The sequence below is a fragment of the Rhipicephalus sanguineus genome, chromosome 9, assembly GCF_013339695.2.
Source record: "Rhipicephalus sanguineus isolate Rsan-2018 chromosome 9, BIME_Rsan_1.4, whole genome shotgun sequence".
In the NCBI taxonomy this organism is placed as follows: Eukaryota; Metazoa; Arthropoda; class Arachnida; order Ixodida; family Ixodidae; genus Rhipicephalus; species Rhipicephalus sanguineus.
Window position 1 is genome coordinate 25,146,021 of NC_051184.2, and position 24,234 is coordinate 25,170,254.

The 24,234-nt window shown below is 44.7% G+C and overlaps 1 protein-coding gene and 1 long non-coding RNA gene across 3 annotated transcripts in view; one reads left to right on the top strand and one right to left on the bottom strand.

The window, feature by feature from the left end:
- The window catches only part of LOC125759805 (uncharacterized), a 104,921-nt gene that overhangs the window by 56,638 nt on the left and 24,049 nt on the right, over positions 1–24,234 (top strand). The gene's annotated exons all lie outside the window — the stretch shown is intronic.
- Positions 1–24,234, bottom strand: part of LOC119404780 (neprilysin-1) — a 113,548-nt gene that overhangs the window by 55,386 nt on the left and 33,928 nt on the right. Inside the window, exon 21 of one of the 2 annotated variants that reach the window (XM_049419017.1) lies at positions 22,691–22,918. The exons of the other annotated variant lie outside the window; for it this stretch is intronic. Within the exon in view, the coding sequence (XP_049274974.1) occupies positions 22,819–22,918 (100 nt within the window). The 3' untranslated portion in view covers positions 22,691–22,818. Of the gene's footprint in view, positions 1–22,690; positions 22,919–24,234 lie in introns of those variants that run through there. 2 annotated transcript variants of the gene reach the window in all.

A 24,234-nucleotide genomic window follows, 5' to 3' on the forward strand; every position in this document is an offset into this window, starting at 1 on the left:
TTCCAAAACGTGATTTTAATTTTATATAAGAAAATAAAACTTCTATTTATTAAAAAAAAAAACAAAGTGGCCGCCATGGCAAGATTTGTGTCCCCCCATGTGGTTTTTCCGCTTTTACGCCACTGCATGCAACATTCTTTCGCAAGAAAGTCAGAAAGCGCTGCCGATCGGTGGTCGAGGTTCGTGTGAACGTGCGAGCCAAGCATTATGGCACTGCACGCGGAAGGGAGCCTTAAATTACGTTTCAGAGAGAGCTAGAAATCGCTGCGTAGTTTACCGCGAGCTCATCAGGACGAAAGCAGCGAGAAAGAGCTTGAAGCGTGCGACAGACCCGTGTAACTATATGCTCGTGCTTCACGGATTCGAAAAAAGTCTTACGGCAATCGATTCGTGAGGCAATAAAGTGCAATAGTGAGGTCAGTCGATGATTACTTGGAAAAAGGTTTGCAGGGCCCCTTTAAAGAAATGCCCAGGAGTATTCGGTGGGACACAGAGTCAAACGAGGGCACCCGTCGTTAAAGTTGGAAGGGGACGGTGGTCGTCGTAACCAAGTTCCTACCAACTTTTCCGCGCATTTTTTGAAACACAAATTGCGTTTTTCTCAAGATTGATTTCTCGAAATTTTTCGAACATTGATGTACGTTTTCTCAAAAACTATCCGGTCAATTACGTTGAAAATTTATCAGATTATACTGAAACGCCTTTCAAACAACCTGAACCTAAAACTTCGAAAAACTGTCTCAGCTATAGGTCCGCAAAAAAAAATTAATTGGGAAATCATTTTTCCAGTACGAGGGCAACATATTTTTTCTCGCGATCTAAATGTAGGAGCACATTTTGTAACCTAGGGGTCAAACCGAATATTATGTAGAATTAGTCTGCAAATTTTCACGGAAATAATGTTTATATTGTTTGTATCTTTCCGAGCAAATGTACATTTAATTCTACACCCAAGCCTAAACCTCGCTTCTCGAATACAAATGAAGTAACAAACGCTACTGTGAAAAAATTACAGCAAGCAATAACCAAAAACATTCTTTTTTGAAACGCTTAATTTCACATCAAAAGATGAAACGGTTATATAGATACAAGGTTGAAACCAAGATTGAAACCAATGCGCTCTACCAAAGCCGCTGTTCCTGCGCTCTACCAGAGCCGCTGTTCCAGTTTATGCTGTGAGTGCGCTGCGTGTCCCGCGCAGGCCTAGCGTTCTTTTTTTACAGCGAAAGCTGTTATGAGATCACAACAAAGGTTTTGGCGCCGCAGTTGTCCGCCGCCGGTGTTCGTAACCACTATCGCGCGAAAAAAAAAACGAAGTAATAAAAAATATCCAGGATGAAACGAGGTTCGAACCTGGCGCCTCTGCGCGGGAGCCCAGTATTCTACCTCAGCGCCGTGCCGGTGCTTGAAACTGCGTTGCAAAAAGACCCTATACAGGCTTCGTATCGGGAAGGAGTCACATTAACATATGTAATGTAGTGTGGTAGAAGAGTAGAATGACAACCAGGCGTCACACAACGCGAATTGTGTAACCAGGCGTCAAACAGTGCGAATTGCGCAACAAATGGGTTGTTGAATGCTTCCAACCCATTACGGAGGGCTCTGGCATAATTCTTCGTCGTCATCAGCCACAGCATCAAGAAAGTGCACATAATGCCTTACAGGTGTTTAGCGGGTACCACGGTTCTCCGCAGATTGACGAAAAATTGCCTAGTGGCTGCTTCCCTTCTTCACAAAAATTATGACGATTTATAGCGTAGTGGGTTCCTCGCAAGTGCACTTCTGTTGGTTGTCAAGGAAGCCCATAAGGCTCCAATGATCCATTTCCCCAGGGTCTCAATAAAGTTATTTCCCTCTCTCTCTTTCTCACGTTAACATAAGTTATAAAGCGTGGTGGGAGAGTTGAATAACGACCGGGCGTAACACAATGTGAATTTCGTAAGTAGTGGGTCGTTTAAAGCTCCCAACCCATTACAGAGGGCTAATCCTTAATTCTACATCGTCATCAACCGTCGCATCAACGTAGTGCACACAATGCCTTACAGATGGTACCTCGCTTCTCCGCAGAATGATGAATAATGTCGTGGTGGTTGCTTCCCAACTTCACAAAAATTATTATTTGTGGCGTAGTGGGTACATTGCTAGTGTACTTGTATTAGTAGCCACAAGAGAGTTTCTAACGGGTTCTAGAAATGCCGCTCTTCCAGCTGTCGCTGTGACTGTGCTGCGCTTTCCGCGCAGGCCTGGCGTTTTTTTTTTATATATCAAGTTTCAAATGATTCATTCAGAGCTGTAGAACAAAACGGTTTCATTTCACCATACTTTGTATGTTTTTTGTTCTTGGAAGTAGCGAAGTCATACTCAAATCACTGACGCATTTTAGCACGCCAACTTTAACATTTTACGTACCGACGCAGACACTGTAGGCCGCAGCAAGCTTGTCGGTTATATTCTTGCCTTTATCTTTTAGTGGGGATGTTTCCTTAGATGCCTTTAAAGGAAATTATTTTGTTTCTTAAAATTCATTGTGTGTCTGTCTGTCTACTGTGCCGATGATATGTACACAAATAAAGTGCAATTAAACTTTCAACTGGTAGTTTGGTAGTTAAAGCGGTGTACCGTCACCTTAATTGTGTTGACGTCTCTGTGTTTAACGCTTTTCATTGTACATTCTAGTGTGAAGGGGAAAAACGAATCCGTGTTTGAGCAATGTTTACTCGTGATGTGCGGACACGAATGTGACGTTTTGCTTTGCGAGAAATACATTTCCGCTTGAATATGTAGTGTTATAAGACAATATTAAGCTTTGCAAATTCGCTGATCCATTATGACCACCTAAACATAGTGTCTGTGTTCCTTTTTATATCGCTCACGACTGAACGTGGCTCCACTCAAGGAGGTAGTACTAGTAATAACCTCCTTATTTCATGCCGACTAGCCCAACAGTCTGTCCTTTTGAAAGAAAGCAAGCTTTGGTAATTCTCGCTCCTGTCATAAATTCATTCTTCTTGATATTATACAGATGGTGAAAAAAAAACATGATTGTTTTCGTTGGCGATGTAGTTTCGCCATCTCTAGTGGCAAATAGACATCAACTTCTCAAAACCTCGACCTTTTCTGCAATAGGAATCGACGCCCTGGCGGTATGCGTCCAGCTCACGTAGGCACTCTTGTTCTTTGAAACAATGGCCTGCCTGCTCGTTTTCACGCTTACTTTAATAAAGAAATATGAATATATTAACAAACTTCTCCCGCTTGAGCGGCGTTCTCGTATTATGACTGTTCATTCAGTGCAGTTTAAACACACATAAGAGAAAGAAGACAAAGAGAGGTGTTGTTCATGTCTACCTTGTTCTTTTGAGTTTATCTTGCACTAAATTAACGCAGCGACTGTGCAAGAACTGGCACAGCAGTCTTTCTTATTGGTGTTCTCGAATGACAGACGGTATTTGCTTTTCAGGAGCTGCAGGCCGCTGGGAATGATTTTCTATGCTGATGAGTAGCAATAGCCTAAACTAAGCTGAACAAAGCTAAATGAGACGTTTTAAGCGTAATTCATTCCGACAGGAAAGTCACGGATAGTGAATATGATGTTTTACGTGTATTTTGTAAGGGCAAGGTGGCAAAAGAGTATGCTGCAGTATGTAATAGACTTGAGTTCAACCTGCAGTAGTCATAACACATGATGCATTTCGCGCACTCCTGACGCATTTCACGTCAGCAGAAGCACTTTGAATAAAAAAATTGTGCCTTACTCTTCAGAGATTTTTGTAGCTCTTCGCAGATTATGATGAAGCTCACAATAGCTGACTTCGATTCTGGTATTCGATGTTTGTCGATTCACCCGCCGCAAGCGTACGAGTAGAAATGGTCGCAAGGATCAACGGACGTGTTCAGTGACTCGTTTATCATCTTTGCTGGAAGGAAATGCAGGCGTTATTTTTTACATTTTGTACCGGCCTTTTTGAAAGTCGTCTGTTTTTCGCTTGACCTTCCCGTGTACGAAGTCAACCTCAGATGAAATTAATGGCCTCGCATTCTTTCGTTTTTCAAGCTACACTAAGGAGAAAATCTGTGTCTATAATGAGAAATTATAATCTTTGCACACTTCATATTTGTAAATTTCTTGGTATTAAGTTGAATATTGCAAAACAAAATGTGAGGATCAAGATTTCTTTTTTTTTTTTTTAATATGTCCTGAAATGTACTTCAGGGAGGTCGGGTTTTGAACATTTTGTTTAACCCGTTGAGGCGCTACGTACACAATTGTGTACACCACTTGTTTTTTGCTATTTGTGTCGCCTAGGGGCTAAGAAAGAGAACGATACATTGAGCTTTGGATAAATTGAACTTCTTGCGTAATAAATGCGTCTTCATTTAACTTCATTTTGCAGTGTACTGTTGCATATGATCACTTTGATGAAGGCGCTATCATATTCGACGAGTCGTTCGACGTGCCGCTTCCCGCGACCCACGTCAAAAGTATAGTTTTTCTTTTTTCATGATGAATATAACTGAAAACGAATTTGCACTATATTTCTAGCCTGAGATTTTGTTCTATTTGTGCAAAAACGGAGCATGAATGGCTTCAGAATGAATGCATATTTAATTACAAGGTAATTCGGAATGATTACTATAACACATATAAATGAACGTATTGCGACATTAGTTTTGTTTCAATATAATATCGAGTGCATTGAAGTAACGTTGTATCGATTTCACGCATTTACACACAGTTATTCATAGGAGGCGTCCGAAAGGGTTAAGGTTCATGGCTGAAAACAGCTTTGAAAGGAAAACAAAAAAAGACGAGACAAGTAAAGTCAGTTTTTCTTGTCTTGTCTCCTCGCGCTGGTTTCAGTCGCGCAGATCACGCTGAAATCACAGAAGTGATGTGTCTGCCTCGTGTCGCAGATCTCCCATTGCTCTTCCATTTCGTATTTGGATCACGTTGGCTCCGTAAGTGCTACCGAAAGGTTGCGGTTTCGATCTCTGGTTTCTTTAGAACTCACTTCAATCTGTTTTTACCAATAAGCTATGAAAAAGGCCTTAGCGGACGCCCTCAAAGTCTGTGACATCAAGGCCTGCTCGTGTGGGAACGTTCAGGTGGCTTCGCTATCCGCCTTGTCTTTCAGAGCTTCTTCTGGCTTATCGAGCTTCTTCTAAGGTAGGAGTCACGTTGTTCGCATTGGCTAATTCACTAATGCAGCCGAACTGTTCTTCCTTTAGTGTCCGCGCTTATTATTCATTAAGACCGACATTAAGTGCAAACCTGCGCTAAATTAATGAGTATACATTACCTCGTTCAACGCACATTGTAGTGTTACAGATACTGCAGTTTCCTCTACAGAAAAATGGAAAGGGTTGGAAAATGGAAAAGAGCCACATGATGGTGACACGTGGCCACGTGTCACCGTCACGTGACTTCGTGGCACTGCTTGTCCACCCTCGCCATCCAAGGCGCCTGCGCATATGTTGCGCCATTTCCGGCTTAACCGGATGTTCACACCAGCGCCATCGCCGCATCGCGTTCTGATTGGCTGTGGCAAAGCCGATACCTTCGGCGGGCGGAAAAAAAATCGGTTTCTGAGCAATCCGGCTCGCCGCCTCGTTTTCCGCCCGCTTCAGCCGGCTGGCGAGTAGGTTTCATTCGCTTTCCGCTTGCCCACTCGTCCGCTTCGGCGCTCCGCCTTCGGTGCGAACGTGCCTTTATACTATCATATTTGTGAGTGGTTTAGCGAGGCAGCATAAGAAACCGCAGTCAGCCAAGACGGCAATGTTAGCGATGTACACTTCACTTGAAGTGGACGACTGGCGCTTACCAGGGACATTTTCAATCGCATTGCACCCATTTTATGTATACTAGCAAAGTAAAATGCCACGTCGATGAGTCAAAAACGAACTGGACGTCGTTACTGTAACATAGAGTTTGATAAACTTGCCTTTGGCGTCATTCAGTCACACTGTTGTTGAAGATGACAACCAGAGAAACGTCACCAGGCTTCCAAATATTGCGATATTCATAGTGAAACTTCGGTATTCTACATGGAAATAGTGAGAAAGAGCATACAGTTACATGCGCGGTATTCAAGTGCCAAAACACAACCAATAAATGAGAGCAAGAGGAATGGAAATGAAAGGGAGGTTAACCCGCTACTAGTAGCCGGTTTGCAAACTTTGTCAGCAGTGTTGACGCGACCTTTAATGCTACGGGGAGAGAAAGACACCCGGATCTTGTTTATCGTAATTGACTAAAACAAGTCGCCATCATCATTTTTAGTCTATTTCATGTCCACTGCAGGACGGAGGCCTCTCCCAGTGAACTCCAATGTGTCCTATCTTGTGCAACCTGGTTTCATTTCATGACTGCATACTTCTAGGCTTCTTCACTGCATATAACTCTTTGCTGCCCTCGGCTACAATTCCTCTTTCTTGGTATCCATTCCGTCGTTCTACCTGGCCATCGGTTAGATCTAGTCCGTTGTCCGCCCCCTTCTGTTTTCGTCGTTTATGGCGCTATACTCTTTTAGTGTTCATTACGTTGCTATCCCTGCTCCACTTTTCCCCCTTAATGTCAGCTAGAATGTCGGCTGCTCGTTTTTGTTCTCTAATTTATTCTGCTCTCTTCCTGTATCTGAATGCCATGCCGATAATTTTGCAAGCGAAGCTTGTTTCGGTGGCGGCGGAGGCGCTGTACGCGAAAACCACCGCGCTGGCGAGAGCACAGAAATCCAGCTTAATAGAACTTGTTGTTGGGCTAGTTGGTTACGATTCATATTGAAGATATTTGGCGCAACTTGGCATTCACTCGAAAAACACACTCACATTCACGCACATTTCCACTCAGAAACACACCCCAAGAGCGCTCTGTGTGGGGTGTGTTGTTGAGTGGAAGCGTGCGTGAATGTGCGTGTGTTTTTCGAGTGAATGCCAAGTTGCGCTAAATATCTTCAATATCACAGAAATCCGGCACTCGAAGGTGCGCTGATTACATTCGTATTTGTATGCACCCTTTTCCCATAAGTGATGCTCTCTACATAGTGGGCTCGTCGGCGATAAGCCGTCTCCGATGCGGCAATCTGATCTTTTTAGCGATGTCATTTCATGTTGCCACATTTGATTGTTTCCTGGATATGAACGCATGGCCGTCATTATTGCCTGTGGCAACTGAAGTGTTGCGCTACTATATATAAGCACGTGGATTGTGGTCCGATTCCTCGCATGGAGGAAGGAAAAAATGAGGAGGAAGCATTACGCAATGCGAAAGAAAGAAATGAAGAAAAAAAGAAAGGAAGAAAGAAAGAAGGAAAGAAAGTAAGTAAAGAAATGAAAAAGTAAAGAAAGAAGGAAAGAAAGAAAGAAAAAGGAAAGAAGGAAAGTAATAAAGAAATGAAAAAGTAAAGAAAGAAAGAACGAACGAACGAAAGAAAGAAAGAAAGAAAGAAAGAAAGAAAGAAAGAAAGAAAGAAAGAAAGAAAGAAAGAAAGAAAGAAAGAAAGAAAGAAAGAAAGAAAGAAAGAAAGAAAGAAAGAAAGAAAGAAAGAAAGAAAGAAATGAAAAAGTAAAGAAAGAAAGAAGTCAGGCGCGCACACGAAAAGCTTCGCTTGCCCTCATATTTCCGGTAATGGAAGGACACCTGTATTTTTCGTTACATCGCGCGTTCCGTGATTCTCAATTCCTTCTCAAGTTTCTTGTTATCCTACAAGTTATCGACCCGTATATTAGTACAGACAATATACAAGGGTTGTGTACTTCTATTTGGGATAGTGGTAAACCGTCTGTCATTATTCGGGAATGTCTACGGTAAGCGCTCCAGTCCATCCTTATTCTTCGGTAGATTTTCGTTTAATGAATACTGTCACTATAATTGGCCTGTGTTTAAGTACTCTTGTACAGACTCCAGAGCTTGGTTGCCAATTAGGCACTTCAGCGCACGCATGAGCGGTAAAAAGACGGCATGTACGAAAGGTATGAGCCGTCTCCTGATCCCTGTCAAGGTACGGAGCGCGCGACCACGCCCGGCCGATCAAAGTACGCAACCCTGACTCCGGAATTCGCCCACGGGCGTTTCGCGCGACGGAGGGCGGTCGAGGAGTTTCACCTCCACTTGAGCCGCGATCGTCGGCTGCCCTCGCACCCTCTTACTCCACGCTTTCACTCGCACACAGAACACACGACGCATGGGGCGATGTTATCGCCTTTTAACTTTTTTGACGGGAGCTCACGGCGACGGCGACGGTGAAAATCCGCCTGGAGTGTCCGTACGATTGTTATCGCAATAATAAAGTCCACAAGTTAAGGACTACGCATCGTGTCATGGAGTGGAAAATAAAAGGCTTAACACCAAGAGAAAGGAAACAAGGAATAGGGGAATGCGATATCCTGCTTGGCACTATGAAAAGTAATCAACCTGGGCGGTTCAGGTCAAACGTAGGACAGATAACACGTGTACAGTAAGAGCTAAGGGCAACAAGGTGTGCACTAAGGAACGGGGTGTCCAGCTGATAACGTTAGAATGGTAGGTGGGGCGCTGAAATCCAAAAAGAAAATATCGAACCAGCTCTGGCAAATCAAGGTTAATTGCCTATTACCGAGAGAAGTCTTTGTTCTGCAACGGAAAAAAAAAAGAAAAACAGCTTCATGATGGTGCTCATCTCGAAACGCCAATATGACTTCCTAAAATATCCCGAATATTTTCTCTCGGCTAATACGCGGAATATGGCTTCTCGCAGGCTTCAATTTCAACAAGAGTCCTATATTCCATATTTTAACTATTTTGCGGACTATAGCCTTTGTCTACGGTTCTGCGCTCTCGTTAAAGGGACAGCTGCGGATGCAGTTTAGGCACTTACAGCAACGTTGAGCCGTCGTTTGGTGGCCTCTCACTTCTGAAGGCTCGAAGCCGTTCTGTATGGCGAAACGGTCAATGCTTCGTTGTTGAAGAGCTTTCACAATGCTCCTTACCAAGTCTCTATCCGGAAGATGGCTTGACGCGCGAAAGCGAGCCCTTTATAGTGGGAGCCGCCGCATTTCTGCAAGCCTCACGGCTGTTTGGATTTCTATCTACTTTGAGTTCGCATGTCGGTTCGTAAAGCGACACAACACTGGCTTGTATATGTGGGAAATAAGTCTCATTATGATTCATTTGCGGGAAACACGAATGGCAGATTTGTCTGTGTCCGTAGCACTTTGTTGTTCAAGTGTAGAAGCTTGGGCGAGTTCGTTTTGAGGGTTCATGACGGCATGCTTCACTGCCCGCGAACATAGGAAAAAAGGGACAGAGCAGAAAAAAGAGCGCTGACTTCCAAGCGATATTTATTTTGCAGAAGATAAGAATATATATGCGCGGGAAAACGATAAAAGCAAGCCTGATCAATACATCGACAATATAGGCATTTGCCTAAAATCTGGTCTCTACTGATAACCATTCACGAAAGGCTGAGGGTCTCGCATTCGTTTTGAGATGTTCGCCTGGCATCGCCTCGCATTCCGGTTCTAGAATTTTCGGCAATGGCCAAGCTAAAACTGACGCCACCGGCGCGGCTGTTTAATCAGCCTTCGCGACGTTAAGTCAGCTGAGGCTACGCATAATTTTTTTTAGACGCTCGCATCTTCCTGCTTTTCCTTCCTCTTTCTCCTCCTCCTCCGCCCCCCCCCCCCCCCCCAAAAAAAAAAAAACTGCACTGCATTTGCCATTTATGCTTCGGAAGTTCAATACAGTCGCTAAGGTATATGTCTACATTGAAATAAGTCCGTCTGCTTTATGTGCGAAAAATACATGAGAACGCCATATTCATAAATTTTGCTCGAATTGGCCAGTGATGTACTTGCATGCGGACTCCTAGTTTTTCGCGCGACCAAAAACACTGCGCAGTGAGTTTTTATTTATTTATTTTTATTTGTTTGCAGGTGCTTTTGTCAGATGTGGCCGTTACGGTAGTGGGGTACAAATGTGGCACAAAACCCGTCATGCCGTACATAAACTCGTGTATATGATGACGCTTCTAGCAAGAGCTCACATGGTAAATCCTAACAGGACACTGTAGTAATTTTAGGCAAAAACTCCTGAACGCTTCAGTTGGCGTGCGAAATCTCGTGCGTCTGTGTTTTATTAAACAAAAAATGTTTTATTTGTCGAGTTGATGTTCCAGCGCGAGTTGCCAACCGAAGTAATGGGAAATGTAAGGTTGAGTGCAGTGTCACCCTATACAACAGCACTCTTCACCATAACACGCACCGCTGGCTTGCGTTCATTGTAGAATTAGCTGGGCAGTTGAATACGGTCGAAAATTCTTTCATGTTCTGCATTGGTATGGTGACTCTGAAAAAAAAAATGAAGAGAACAAAGAGCAAAGGTGGGATTTAGCACGTATGTTCCATAAAAGTCAAGTAAAATAACCTACGTGAATAAAGTTTTTCGCGTGCCTATAGTCATTTGAGAAGAAAGGTCGTGTGCTGCAAACTTGCATATTCAGGATTGAATAGATTTGTCTGCGTCATGCCACGGCAATTACAAAGAACGTAGTTGACTGGCGCAGCTCTGCAGATTTTACTTGAATGGACGTTAATCGCGTATCTTACACTTGAACTTTAGGTCCTCTATGACCAAAAGCAGTGTACAGTATGTATGTATGAACAGAAGAGCTTTCGTTAACAGGTTGCCAACCAATCAAAGAATCGGTAGATCGAGCTGAAGAAATTAAGGAATTCTCGGGAGCAGGATATTAAGCTATTCATATGTAGACTGTTTACATTCTCTTTGCGGCACGTCCCTCGAAAAAAAAGAGAAACATCTATAGATGTACTTCCGTGTTGTCATCATCACCATCCTTAGCCTATTTTATGTACACTGCAGGGGTGTTGTTCTGGACCGTGGCGAATTCCGCCATTTGTCAGATTTCATAATGGCGGCATTTCAAGCCAATCACAGTGGCCGTAGCAACTGTCTGGCGCAATCAGAGTTGACCAATGTCGGAATTTGACAACATGGCGGAATTTCGCAATGTCCAGAACATAGGTCGGCAAAAAAGTGAAGCTCACTCGGAGTCACTCAAGAAATATATTTTGCTCTTAGGGCTCACGTGGACGGCTCAGACTCACCAAAAATTTTCTTCCCCCGGACTCATCCGGACTGAGATTCAATAGACTTTTTCTCAGTCAGACCCACTCGTACTCGCACTCACCAACATATTACTCAGCCGGACTCACTCAGACTCAGATCCACGGCTCGATCCAGGTGTCTGAGTGAGCCTGAGTGAGTCGAATCATGAATGCATTAGCGTAAAATTAGCGTTTACGTTCATGGTTCCAATGCTCTTTAACGCAAATGTTTTACATAATCGGTGCTCTACGTGGCACCCTTTGATCTGGTGGCTTCATATACGAGTCATCGATGGTTGCGAACCTGTAAGGACATTTTTATTAAAGGCGCGACTCACACGAGATATTTTTTTATCAAGAACTTCCCGTGAAAGTTTGCGCGGAGAGGTCAAGGCACAACCCCCCTCCCCCTTACTTCACGCCTCTGATTAATAAATATTCAGGTGGCGTACGAACGCTAGTGCGTTTAAATATGTGTGCGTAGTCGTGACTATAAAGGTGAATCGTTATCAGGCTGATATTAATGTTGAAGATGAACAGAGAGGACGAAAGGTTGGCAAAAAAATCTGGAACTCACTCAGATCTCACTCCAGAAATATATTTTGCGCTTAAAGCTTACTCGGGCTCAGGCTCATAAATATTTTCCTCAACCGGACTCGTTCACTAAATTTTTTCTCAACCAGTTTCACGCGCCAAAATATTACACACCCGTACTCACTCAGACTCCCAACGTGGGAGTCGCCGTGGGAGTCGCCCACTGCGCGCTAGGGTGCGTCCCGCAGGGCCTCATTAAAGTTATTTCAATAAATAAATAAATAAATAAATAAATAAATAAATAAATAAATAAATAAATAAATAAATAAATAAATAAATAAATAAATAAATAAATAAATAAATCAGACTCATGGCCCAATCTGAGTCTGAGTGAGTCTGTGTGAGTCTACCTATGGGGGAATTTGCCGATCTATGGATCTAAGGTATTCGAGAATGCAATAAACGTACGCTTGTACAAATTCTTTGACAAGTATAATGTGATCAGTGAGGCTCAGTATGGTTTTCAAAAAAATAAATCTTGTGAAGCCGCTCTGCTTAATATTAAACATGAACTAATCACAAACATCGAACACAGACTGTACTCACTCGGTTTGTTCATAGACTTTAGGAAGGCGTTTGATTCGGTATGTCACGAAGTACTAACGGGTAAACTTAGCAAATATGGCGTACGTGGTGTGGTTCTTGAGTTAATGAAAGACTATCTGACAAACCGCCATCAATATGTTTGTATAAACAACAGTGCATCCACTTACTTAAACATTACAAGAGGAGTACCGCAAGGGTCAATTCTTGGCCCTCTATTGTTCATAATTTATATAAACGACCTGTGTGATATCCCATGTTCTCCCAAGTTAATAATGTATGCTGATGACACTAACATATTCTTCAGCGGCACATCCATTCTAGAGCTTGAACACCAGGTTAATAACTACCTACAAAAGTTGTCCTCTTATCTTAGTTTGAATAAACTGCAACTAAATGTTAGTAAAACGAAATACATTGTGTTTGCCCCACCTAATAAGCCGCGTAACTATAGTTCGACTGTTTTATTTGAGGGCAAAGAGATAGAGCAAGTCACCAGCCAGAAGTTTCTAGGTGTATGGTTTTCCGAAGGCTTGACATGGAACACACATATAGAAAAACTAACGGTAGAACTCAGTAAAACCGTTGGATGTTTATATAAGCTCAGCCCAGTCTTACCGAAGTGGTTACAACTAGAATTATATTATGCTCTTTTCTACTCTAAAATGACATACGGTATCTTGGTATGGGGTACTACTACACAAAAAAACTATCAAAAATTACTAGTTCTTCAAAAAAGAGTTTTGCGAGCATTCGAGCAGTACCATGGTATTATCAAGGATTTGAAAACTAAGCCACTCTTTGAAAAATACGTAATACTAACGGCAACAAAACTGTATCATTTCAAACTTCTGCAATGGGTGAAACAAAACAAGCCACAGTGTCTTCAGAACCCGCCTGACAATACGCATTATACCATGCGTCAGCAACGCCGGAAAATCCCAGCATTAAGGACAAATTATGGCAAGCAACACGTTCAGTATCAAATACCCACAATGTTAAATCGTTTACACGGTCTCATAGATTTCAATTCCATACCCTCGAACACCATTATCAAGTCCATCCTAATGAACCATGATATTGAGTATGCTTATTAGAGTTCCTATGCTTGATTTGTTACATCCTATCTATCAATTTGAGTTGTGTTGTAGTTTCTTTTCTTATGCTTTCTTTAACATTGTGTATTGATGAAGTCTCTTTTGATGAAGCTTTTGTGATGAAGTTCTTTTGTTATGTTTTCTCTGAAATTGTGTAACAAGAACATGTTAAATATTGTTGTGTTATTGTTTTATTTCTGAAAATGTCTGCGACAGAGTGAGATGTTCAGCGGCCTGCGTGCCAAACTGTATTTAGGAGCAGAGGCCCCATGTCAGGCTACATAGCCTTTAGCCTCTGCTCCCGATCCTGTAAGAATTCAGGACAAATAAACTTCAATTCAATTCAATTCAATAGCACCCCAGGAGGAAGGCCTTTCTTTCCCAATGATCTCGAAAGTGATCTGTTGTGGGCTACCCTTGCTTGCTTGCTTGTTCCTTGCATTTGGCTCACATCCACAACGGAGGATTGGCCAAGAAGCCGGCGGTTACAGTCAATTGGAACATTGGGTTAAAAAGAAATCTGGAAAAGGGAAAAGTGGCTTTTTTACCCGATTCCAATTGATACCTGAAATTTTCTTCAACTTCATCACCCCATATAACCTTCTGCCGCATCCGACTACGTCGGATGCGGCAGAAGGTTATATGGGGTGATGAAGTTGAGTCCACATCTTGGTATCCATTCCGACGCTCTAAATGACAGTCGGTTATCTGTACTGCAGATTATGTGACCTTCGCAGGTCCTTTTTTATTTTTATTTACAGCGAAGCGACATATGGCTAGGGCACTCCGTTTAACGATTGAAAACGTATCTGCCGCAGAAACTGGGCAAAGCCCACTACTCACCACTGATCCACTATAAGGGAGCGTACGGGCGGCAAACACGAATTAAGATCGTGCACGGTGCACCAAGCTCATGCGGCAAGCCAGACAACACAACACAACGCATGTCGCGGCAAAACGACGGTTGCTGCTCGAAGGGACAGCTTTGAAGGAGCATACACTTAATTCAAAAGGAACATCTTGGACAGGTATTTCGGATTTAGTTGCAGGGTTTGCGTTCGGCTAGGTTTCGAAATTCTGTGTGCCCTCTGCGTCATTGTTCATCAATCTTCAGAGCGGAATGGCTCTTCAATTTTTTCTCTTAATGTCAACCAGTATGTGGGGTAGACTAGAAGAGTTCTTCATTTAGACAAGAGAAATAATGCCAGAGTGTGCACAATTATAGCTTAGCTATGACGCCAAATACACCCGGCGAGCCCCGCCATTTTCGGTGCATCTCTCATCGATTTGCTGCCTCAGGGGCATAGTGCAATTCTGGATGGGTCCTATGGCATGGGCCTGCTGTACAAAAACTCGCAGGGTCCCCTTGCATTTGCCTAAGCCGACTCCAAGGCGAAAGCCATCTTCTTTTTCTTCTCTATATCGATCTACTGATGATCCTCTCCCGCGCCTTCCCCTCTGAAAGCTTTATTCTGCACCTAATGTCATTTTGCACAGCCTCCAGGATCGTTGGCACTGCAAGCCTTCTGCACTTCACCCAGTTTTGCACTGCCCCCGGGATCAGCTCACCTTTGACAAAACAATGATATCATGTGATGACATCATGTGACGTCGTGATGGCATCCCAAATTTTGGAGATCTGTGCAGTCATTATGACGTCATATGGTGACGTTATCGCTTGAAGATATTTCGCATCACTCGCGGTGACGCCGCCGATGCCGAAGGGAAATTTTCGCGCTTGATGAGGCATCTAAGGCGTTCGCCTTAAAGGGGCACTGACACTATTTTTCAAAGGCGAGTTTACTCTGCCATACAAATCTCCTGTATGCAGAGACGTCTCTGAGCAAGTGTGAAGCTCAGGAAACGTTGACAAGATATTTTATTACGATAATAAGGTGAATTTTTCCATGGCGCACCTACCGACATCGACACTAGCGTGACGTCAGGCTACAGTACTAATTCTGGTGACTTCACGCAGCAGTCTGGCTAGTTTTGATGACGTCAGGTACCAACCGTACCAAAACTTTCACGATGGCCGCTTGTGCGTCACCAAAACATTCAAAATGGCCGTTTGTGCGTCACCAACGGAGCCACGGTATAGTGCCTAGAATATACTTACTAGTGTGCCGACCGCGGGCGTCGCGGTGGCACGGAGAATGATGCCTTCCACCGGCGGCCACCAGACGGCGATAGCCCATGCTATGCCGAGCGGCGTCTCTAGCCGACGCGCGCGCCTGTGAGAGACGCCGACGGGCTGTCTCAGCCAGTTTTGCGCTGCGGAACGTTGGTTGGGGTGCAAAGCGTAGCGTAATCGAAGAAATGTGATTTCGTAGCACTAACAAGCGATCCTGCGCACAGTTATCATTAATACGCTGCGCGATACCGGCTGTTTCTTGGAAAAATACTATTATATGCGACACATGACCACAAATGCTAAATTCACGGCAATTTGGAGCTGATTACCATGCATTTACTAATGATCTGTTTATTTACCTAAGGACACATATTTTACTAATTATCCATTTAACCAGCTAACGACACATGTTTTACTAATTATCTATTTAATCATCTAACGACACATATTTTACTAATTATTTATGTAATTACCTAACTACGCTCAGTGTAGCAATTATTGAAGTGTTTCTCACAAACGAGAGCCGCCGGAGTTAGTCTTCGATTTGTGCTCTTTATATTATTCTCCCACTCGGCTAAACTTAATTAAATTTCTGTGTCCACAGGAGCGCTGAATAATGAGACCAGCTCGTTGTTTGACGGCTAGCCACTCGTACAATATGGGACAAAACAGGTGCTGTTTTTACGCCTCGTTTTCTGCGACCACATTGCGGTTCTGTGAACAGAAACAAGTGCGAAGCGCGCGCACAGAAAAGGAACGTAACAATGACATGCGGAGACACCAGCTACAGGCTCGAAAGCGACAACGCCCCACAAGTTTACACCAACGGAATATTTGTAAACTCCGTGATCACAACCGACTGCGCTTACGAACGGGCACGGCCGCTACATTAAGGAAAAAAAAAAACAGGTAGTGGCCGTGGAACGGGCATCCGAAGCGCAATTGAGCAACGCGCGTGCAACGCGCGCGCTTGGCTTGATCAGGCTTGATGCGCCGATCGGTTAGCATGGTCCCTAAGAGTGTCGCCGTCTGGTGGCGTCCGGTGGAAGGCATCACCGTCGGTGCCAGCGTCTCCCATTGGAAACGCTGGGCGGTCGGCACACTAGTAAGTATATTCTAGGCAATATAGCCACGGTACGGAGCGGCCGTGGAAACGTCACTAACGTCACCATATATTGCGCGAGCACGTGATGAAAAGCTCATACCGTGTTGTGACGTCAGGGTACAGTAGGAACCGAAACTAGCTTTTAAAAACATACTGTAATTACTTTTTCAGTGTTCACTCGCGCTTAGCACTACCTTTTCTAAGCTTTCTAGGGCTTGGCCTTTCATTTGACGCTAAAAAATGACAACTGAAAATTTTCGTGTCAGAACCCCTTTAAAGCAATACAGAACGTTAAGTTTGCAGGTGGTGCTTTGTAGCCCTGAACAAAAGTTTAACTGCTAAAAAATGACAGACACAACAAAGTGATTTGAAAGAAGGAGGACGAGAAACGCCTTTCCTGAGCGATTATCGGTAAAGCCCCTATACTTATAGGGACTTTAATTATCGGTTGTGCCCAGCGCCCTAGCGGCCGCCGGTATGTCACGTATCTCGGGAGTGTGTGATGGAGTTGGGAGAGAGAGCGAGGCGGGAGACCGTGGCGTCACTGCAAACAAATCTTTATCACACAACACGGCAAACAAGAAGTTAACACCAAAAATTAATTGGAAGTAACATTCAAAAACGCCCAGCGGTACAACTGACTACAACAACCACTTCTAACTAGGCTCGGCCTGAGTGGCCCGAAAGTCTGGCAACTATGGCGTCTTGGTCTAGCGATGCGAATGGAACGTTCTTACTTCGCGTGAGTCCGTCGCCTCGCTTCCGCGCCAAAGTCGACGCTGAGTCCCGTCGATGCTACTCCTCGACGTCTGGGAGTCGCCGTCGTCGAAGCTGCCGCCTCGCTAGTTGTCCTCGTCGCTGACCCGTCGGTCTCCCTTCGTCGAGAACATCTGTCTCGTCCGGTTAGGCCTAACCCTCGGCCTATCCTCTTGGTGCCACTGGGTCAAACTGCCGACGTGGCTCTCCAGGTGATTGTCGGCGGGTTGCCGTCTCGTCGAGCTGTGGTAGTGCCGTAGGTGCCCTGCGAACTGCTGAATGAGGCTGCTGCAAGCTCGGGGAGCCTCACTTGGGTGACGCCAAGGTCGACGGCTACCCTCCCGAGCCTCTCGTGCCGCTGCCCCCAGAACGAGGCCCTACTTCTCTCGTCGCGGGTGCGACGCTGGCTTGCCACACCTTGCTCCTCGACGACCCCACCGAACAATGACTGCTTGATCCTCTGGGGTTCCGCACCTCAGTTCGGGTCGCGTGGCACGCGCCTTCCTCCGGCCAATGGCTTGCGTCGACGTGGCGGGGGTGCACACCATCGGGTATTTTTCCATTCCCCGCACACCATCGACGCCTTGCGCTGTCCGGCGCGCGCCCCGTGCCCCTTTACTCATGACACGGTAGCAGCTGCAATAATACGCGTATGTCAAGACACTCTGCGCGCGCGCGGCCGCAGCAGCCGCGGGGCCGCGGTGCCTGTTCATTGCTGCCGGCGCTACTCGCTTGCAATTGTGGTACGTCTGAAACGACAGGGGAGCTTATCTCTTTGTGTGACACATGCTTTTCCGCGGTCAGGATTATGTTTTGAAGCGTTCGTCGCTGGAGAAGGAAATCCCGAGCTACTGCTGCGCTGAAGGCTGTCATAACAGCATCGTCACGAAGGTCACGTCCCCGAAGATGGGAGTGAATGAATAATTCAATAAAAATAAGTCATGATGATGCTTGAAATTATGATGATGATGGTAATGATTTCCTAAATGATTATGACGCTCGAAATTATTATGACAACGATGACGCTCGAGATGAGAATAATTTGTCTTAGTCTAGGCTTCCATACACTTGCGCGCTTACAGCTTTGACGTCGGACGCTTTTCACGGCTTGCAAATGATTGTTTTTTTTTTTTTTTTCAAAGAGCGCAGCTCTTAGGCGCCCGCTTCTGCGTTGAGCGGCGTCGCCGTTGGCGTAACCGATAGAGCGAACGAGGACGAAAGACAGCGAACGCGAAGTCTGTTGTTATCGAGAGCCACTGGCCTCTAACCTCGCTTTCTTCCTCCGTCACGCGCGCTGGCCCCTCGGTCGGAGTTCGTGGGCGTGCAGGGCTGACACGTGCACTGCGGCTGGCTTCGCTTGTCGTAACGGGGCTGTCGGCGTTTCACCTGGTTCGCGACGCCTGCAATGCACAGAGTGGTTTGCGTAGCACTCGAGCGCTGGCAGTTTCAGTGGCAAAATGTAACGAATGTGAGGTTGCTACAACGGCGGATAGCCAAAACTTCAAACACAGTTGGCGTTGCCCCAACACGAAGCTGCGCTCACAATTCGCATTAGGCACTTTCGTAATCGTCGGTGAACTTTTTAAATAACTTTTAGCAGTACCGCGCATTTCGACCTGATGGGGCAGATTACTCTATATTGACAAAGTTCATTTCATAACAGAATAAATTTTTGTATGAGATTACTCCATATGTATTTAGAGATGACGGTAATGTTGAGACATGCATTGCAACTGATGAATTGAAGCCGGTGTGTTTATAAAATTTACAACGTATGCAGCTGTTTCTGGCGTGATATACACTTAATGAAAAGTAAATATAGAGGAGTGGCTATTTACTGTCCAGAAGTATGCACAGTAAACTTGCCCACAAAAAAGTTTGTTTAGTATTCATGAAAGCTGGTGTCCTTGGAAAGAATTTTCAAAGTTTAAATCGACCACAAGCTGGATGAGTCAGTTATGATTCACAGTTCGGAAAGTTTGCGGAGATAGCGGACACAACACGAAACTTTTCGAAAGGTAGTACAAAAAACTGCAAACTGTCAACGTATTTGACCTATATACAGCGGGACCTGTATAGGTCGCACTGTGGTCAAAAATAAATTCGAAGTGTCTATATGACGTCTTTTCTGCTTCAGTGGGCGACCTTTTAGTTGACGGTTGGCGTTGGCGGTGTTCCTCATAATCGTGATGTCTTTGTGTTTTGTAAGTTAATTTTAACGTAAGGCTATGTATATAATCGATGTAAAACTTGAGACAGCATGAAGAATTTTCACTGGACGCTGTCATATAATTTGCGTAATATGGCAGCTAGGCAGATGTTACGCTGTTTAAGCTCCAACGCTGGGAATTACCATGTTTTGCGTTGTTTAATGTATTATTAATCAGTTTCCACCATGTCAGCGTGCAAACACGAATCTCAAAACATTTTCCTTAAAGCGTTTGCTCTTAACCTTAACTATGTTTAATGCCAACAAGAACTGTAAGACAACATCAGAGCTCAAGACTCTAAAAGTGCTGTCTACGATTTCATTCATGGGATCAGAGCTGACGTGACGTACTTGAACTATATACCTTAACTATGAAGTTCAACATATACACTATACAATGTGTTCTCTAAATGTAATTGTCAGGAAGATCTGGAACACGTCGCGTAGCACATTATAAGCCTGTAAAAAGTACCACCTGTGCGCTACACAACACTAAGGAGCTCCTGGTGTTCCTAAGGGCAACTGGCTTTGAGGATACACTGTGAATAACTAGTGTGTGTGTGTGTGTGTGTGTGTGTGTGTGTGTGTGTGTGTGTGTGGCATGTGACATAGTTGGCCTGTCACGAGCCGTGCTTGACTTGTCATTGTGGTCCCAATCATCATCATCATTATCATCATCAGCCTGACTACGCCCACTGCGGGGCAAATGCCTCTCCCATGTTACGCCAATCAAGCCGGTCCTGTGCTTGCTGCTGCCACTTTATACCCACCAACTTCGTAATCTCATCTGCCCATCTAACTTTCTGTCTCCCCCTCGCTGGTTTGCCTTCTCTTGGAATCCAATCAGTTACTCTTAATGACCAGCGGTTATCTTGGCTACGCGCTACATGCCCTGTTAATGTCCATTTCTTCTCCTTTATTTCGACTAAGATGTCCTTAACACCCGTTTGTTCCCTGACCCACTCTGCTCTCTTCTTGTCCATTAAGGTTACACCTATCATTTTCCTTTTCATTACTCGCTGTGTCGTCCTCAGTTTAAGTTGAACCCCCTTCGTGAGCCTCCAGGTGTCTGCTCTTTAGGTAAGTAGCGGTGAAATGCAGCTGTTATATACCTCCCTCTTGAGGAATAGTGGTAGACTACCATTCATGATTTGAGAGTGCTTGGCGAATGTGCTCTATCCCATCCTTATTCTCCTAGCTACTTTAGTCTCATGGTTCGGCTCCGCGGTTACTACCTGTCCTAAGTAGACGTGTTCCTTTACAAATTCCAGTCCCAATCAAATCTGAGGAAAGAATTCCGAAAAGTGTCCCTTGCAATCGAAGAAGGGAACCGGTTTTGGTTGTATACATTTTAACAGCGGACCTGCTTAAACCGGGAGTAATGTCTTGTCTTGTCTTGTCGCCTAGATCTTGGCTCATACCCACAAGGGGGATTGGCCACACTGTACTTTATAATGTAAATGGTTTACACAACGCTTGCTAAAAAATAAAAAAGAGAGAGAAATTAGATAAGAACTATAATAACATTCCTTAAAAAAAAAGTGAAAGGGGCAGTGTCTGCTGAATCCGAAAACTGTCATCATCATGAACCAGCGCGCGCTCTCTTCATCCTCTTCTTCATCTTGCTCCTCTTTTTCATCTTCTGCTTCGCTCCCAGAACGCGTGCGCTGATTTGTGCGGTGTGATTATAGAACGCGAGAGAACGAGTACACAAGGAGAGAAAAAGATAGAGAGACAGAAAAGGAAAGAAGAGCGAAAAAGTTAGAAGGTTCGTGGACGATTTATGAAAGGTTGCTCGATGGCCTCTATGTTTTCGTGTTGTAATTCCCGCAAGTGTGCTTCATGCTTTAATCGCATTGGCGTACTAGTCAGGATTATTAATCGGACGAGTGAGGAGGAGGAGGAGAGGCTGAGGAAAGGAAAAGGCGCAACTTCTGCAACCCTAATTGGGAGCATGGCTCAGCGCCAGACGAGTGAATGAGCAGATTACCACACGTAGACCGTTTTGGCTGAGTTTCCGGAATCGCCGACGTGTTTGATCACTTGATGACGCCTCCGTTGATTCAAAAGAAGCGGCATGTTTTGCAACTTTGTTGATGTTCCCGACGGGTAGCAGCGCAAAAGGTGACGACGAAGTGAGCCGACAAAGAACTCCTGTGACTTGTAGGCTGAGTTCTGGTTCATTCATGCGAGTTGCTAAATATCTCATAGGCTCCCTCAGTTGCTTTTGCGCCATTAAACCCAATTTAACAACATCATAGGCTCCATGTATTGGAATCCGAACACGAGATTGGTCGAAATCGCGGAGGATGTATGGATGGATGCTATGAGAGTCGCCAGTATAGAGGGTTGGTGTCCTGTGAGCCAGCTGGCTCTATTTTGAATTCTGTCTCATGACTTAGCTCTCTGAAATAAATACTTCTTTCGGAAGATGTCTGAGGAACGGCAGAAAGGAATAAAGAAAGGTAAGAGAGGAAAGGGGTCAGTTAACACGGACGGGGGCCAAAATAAGTGGTAACATAATAAACAAATCTCTATAAGCGGGAGGCCAAATACGGTTTTGTTAATGAGCGTTAGCGGGGCTCGAGAAAATTTCGAAAATTAATACATGTCTAAGTAATGTCAGCACTTTTCTTTCCCTTCATTTCCTTTCCTAAATTTGCGTTTACGTTAACCGCCGGCGTCTTGGTCAATCCTCCGTAGTGTGTGGGCTCCATTAACCGAGAAACAAGCTAGAGAGACAAAACGAGAGGGAAGAAGGAAGAGAGGGGCAGAGGGAATGCATGAAGGGAAGGCATAGCCAACTAGACTTTGTCCGGTTCGCTACCCTGCACGTGGAGAGGGGAAAGATTGGGTAAAAGAGAGAGAGAGAGAGAAAGCATTAGGGCAGGCCATTCAAAATGCATCGCACAGCGTAGCGTCGCTATAGACACGTATCGGTACGGACCTCCGATCGGGTATATACGAGATGGTGTTCCCAGCACATCTTGTGTTGCTTTGTTTTCTTTTTACTTACCCCAGTGAAGTTCAGTAAAGTGATTCACGCGTTAAGATGATTGGTACTGACTTCCTCGCTCTACGTCCTTTTCAGGAAGAAGTACAGCCAGCTTGTGTAAGGCAGTACTGCACACTTGGAAGTTCACAGCGATTCGAACGAGGAAACCTTCTAAGGTCTTTTATTCATCTGCAGTAAATAGTCAGCCGTCTTTTTTTTTCTGTTATAAACAGCGAAAGGTTGCTTGCCTGCTGCGCTGTAGCTTCAGGCCTTCACTTCTTTGCCTCACCACAACCTGCACTTGTTCTTCAAGTTCATTGTTGAATTCGGTCGGCATTTGAACGTTTCAGAGAAGGCAGGCATGTTCGACATTGGAATGTTGACTCTGAAAAAAAGAAAAAGAGCAAAGGCTTTGAGGACGTTTGAGCTTTGCATTCAGGAGTATAACGCGATAGCGTAATCGGGCCCCGTGCGCATCGCCTTCAACCGTCCCGCAAGGAAAGGAACGTTGTGCGCGTAACATTGGGCGTTTCAAGCTATCGTAGAATGTCTACTGGATGTACAGTTGCTAAGTGCCCACTACGCCATAATTATTCATTTTGCAAATTGGCGAAGTACCCAGTACGCGTCCGCAAGGTGCCACGCGCACCTATAGGCAGCTGCACACTTTGTTATGGGTGGGCAGCTTTAAACTACCCACACGCTGTGCAGTTCACATGTTCTGACTCCTGGTGCGCTTCTAGGTTTCTTCCACGCAATATTAAATGCGTTGAAGCGACACCTCCCACAGCATTACATTCTTATAGCGTTATTTTACGAAGGAATTCCAAGCACTGGCGTGGCTCCGTGGTAGAACACCTGCTTGCCACACAGAAGGCTTGGGTTCGATTGTCACTCGAACCGAACGTTTTTATTATGTATTTCTTTGCACCTATCTAAAATCTTCGCTTACAACCATCGACGCCGAAACCGACGAAGACGCCGGAATTTCTTCGAAACGAGCTCCTTCACGCTATCGAGTAATGCGGCAGCTAGGTGATTTCAACGTGATGTCACCAGTTCGTCGCGATTAAATGAAGGTGTTTAAGCAGCAACAGATGTTGTTGAACACCGCGCAACAAGACGTGCTTACGGAAGTGGGACATTCTATTTTTTATTTACATATACTGCATTCTTGCCAAGAAAGATATTACAGGAATCAGTACACACGTATCTTCGATCAATTGAATACGTCTTAGATGCAAAATAATACAAAGAAAACAAAATAACAACATATGGAACCAATGTCGAGGTGAGATAGTTTAGTAATGTTCAAAATTAGGAAAATGGTCCGCAAATTCACAATTTGATTACTTTTGCAAGAGTCCTTCAAGATCATTCCAAATCCGAGTAGTATGTGGGAAAAGGAAAGCCTCGATTGAGGAATTCGGGAAGAAGCGCGATCGTGGTTTGAGGAATCTGGGTGGGTCTTTGTCTCGCCGTTACCAAGCTCAGCACGACTTCAACTTTAATATCCCAAATTGTTGTGGCGAATTAAGCAGGGGGATGACCCGACGAGGTGGTCTAGCGGTCTATGGTGCTCGAACTCTAACCCGAAGGTTCCGGGATGGACTCCCAGCCGCGGCGACCGCATTTGGATGGAGGCAAAATGCTAAAGGCCCGTGGGCTTGAATTTAGGTACACGTTAGAGAACCCCAGGTT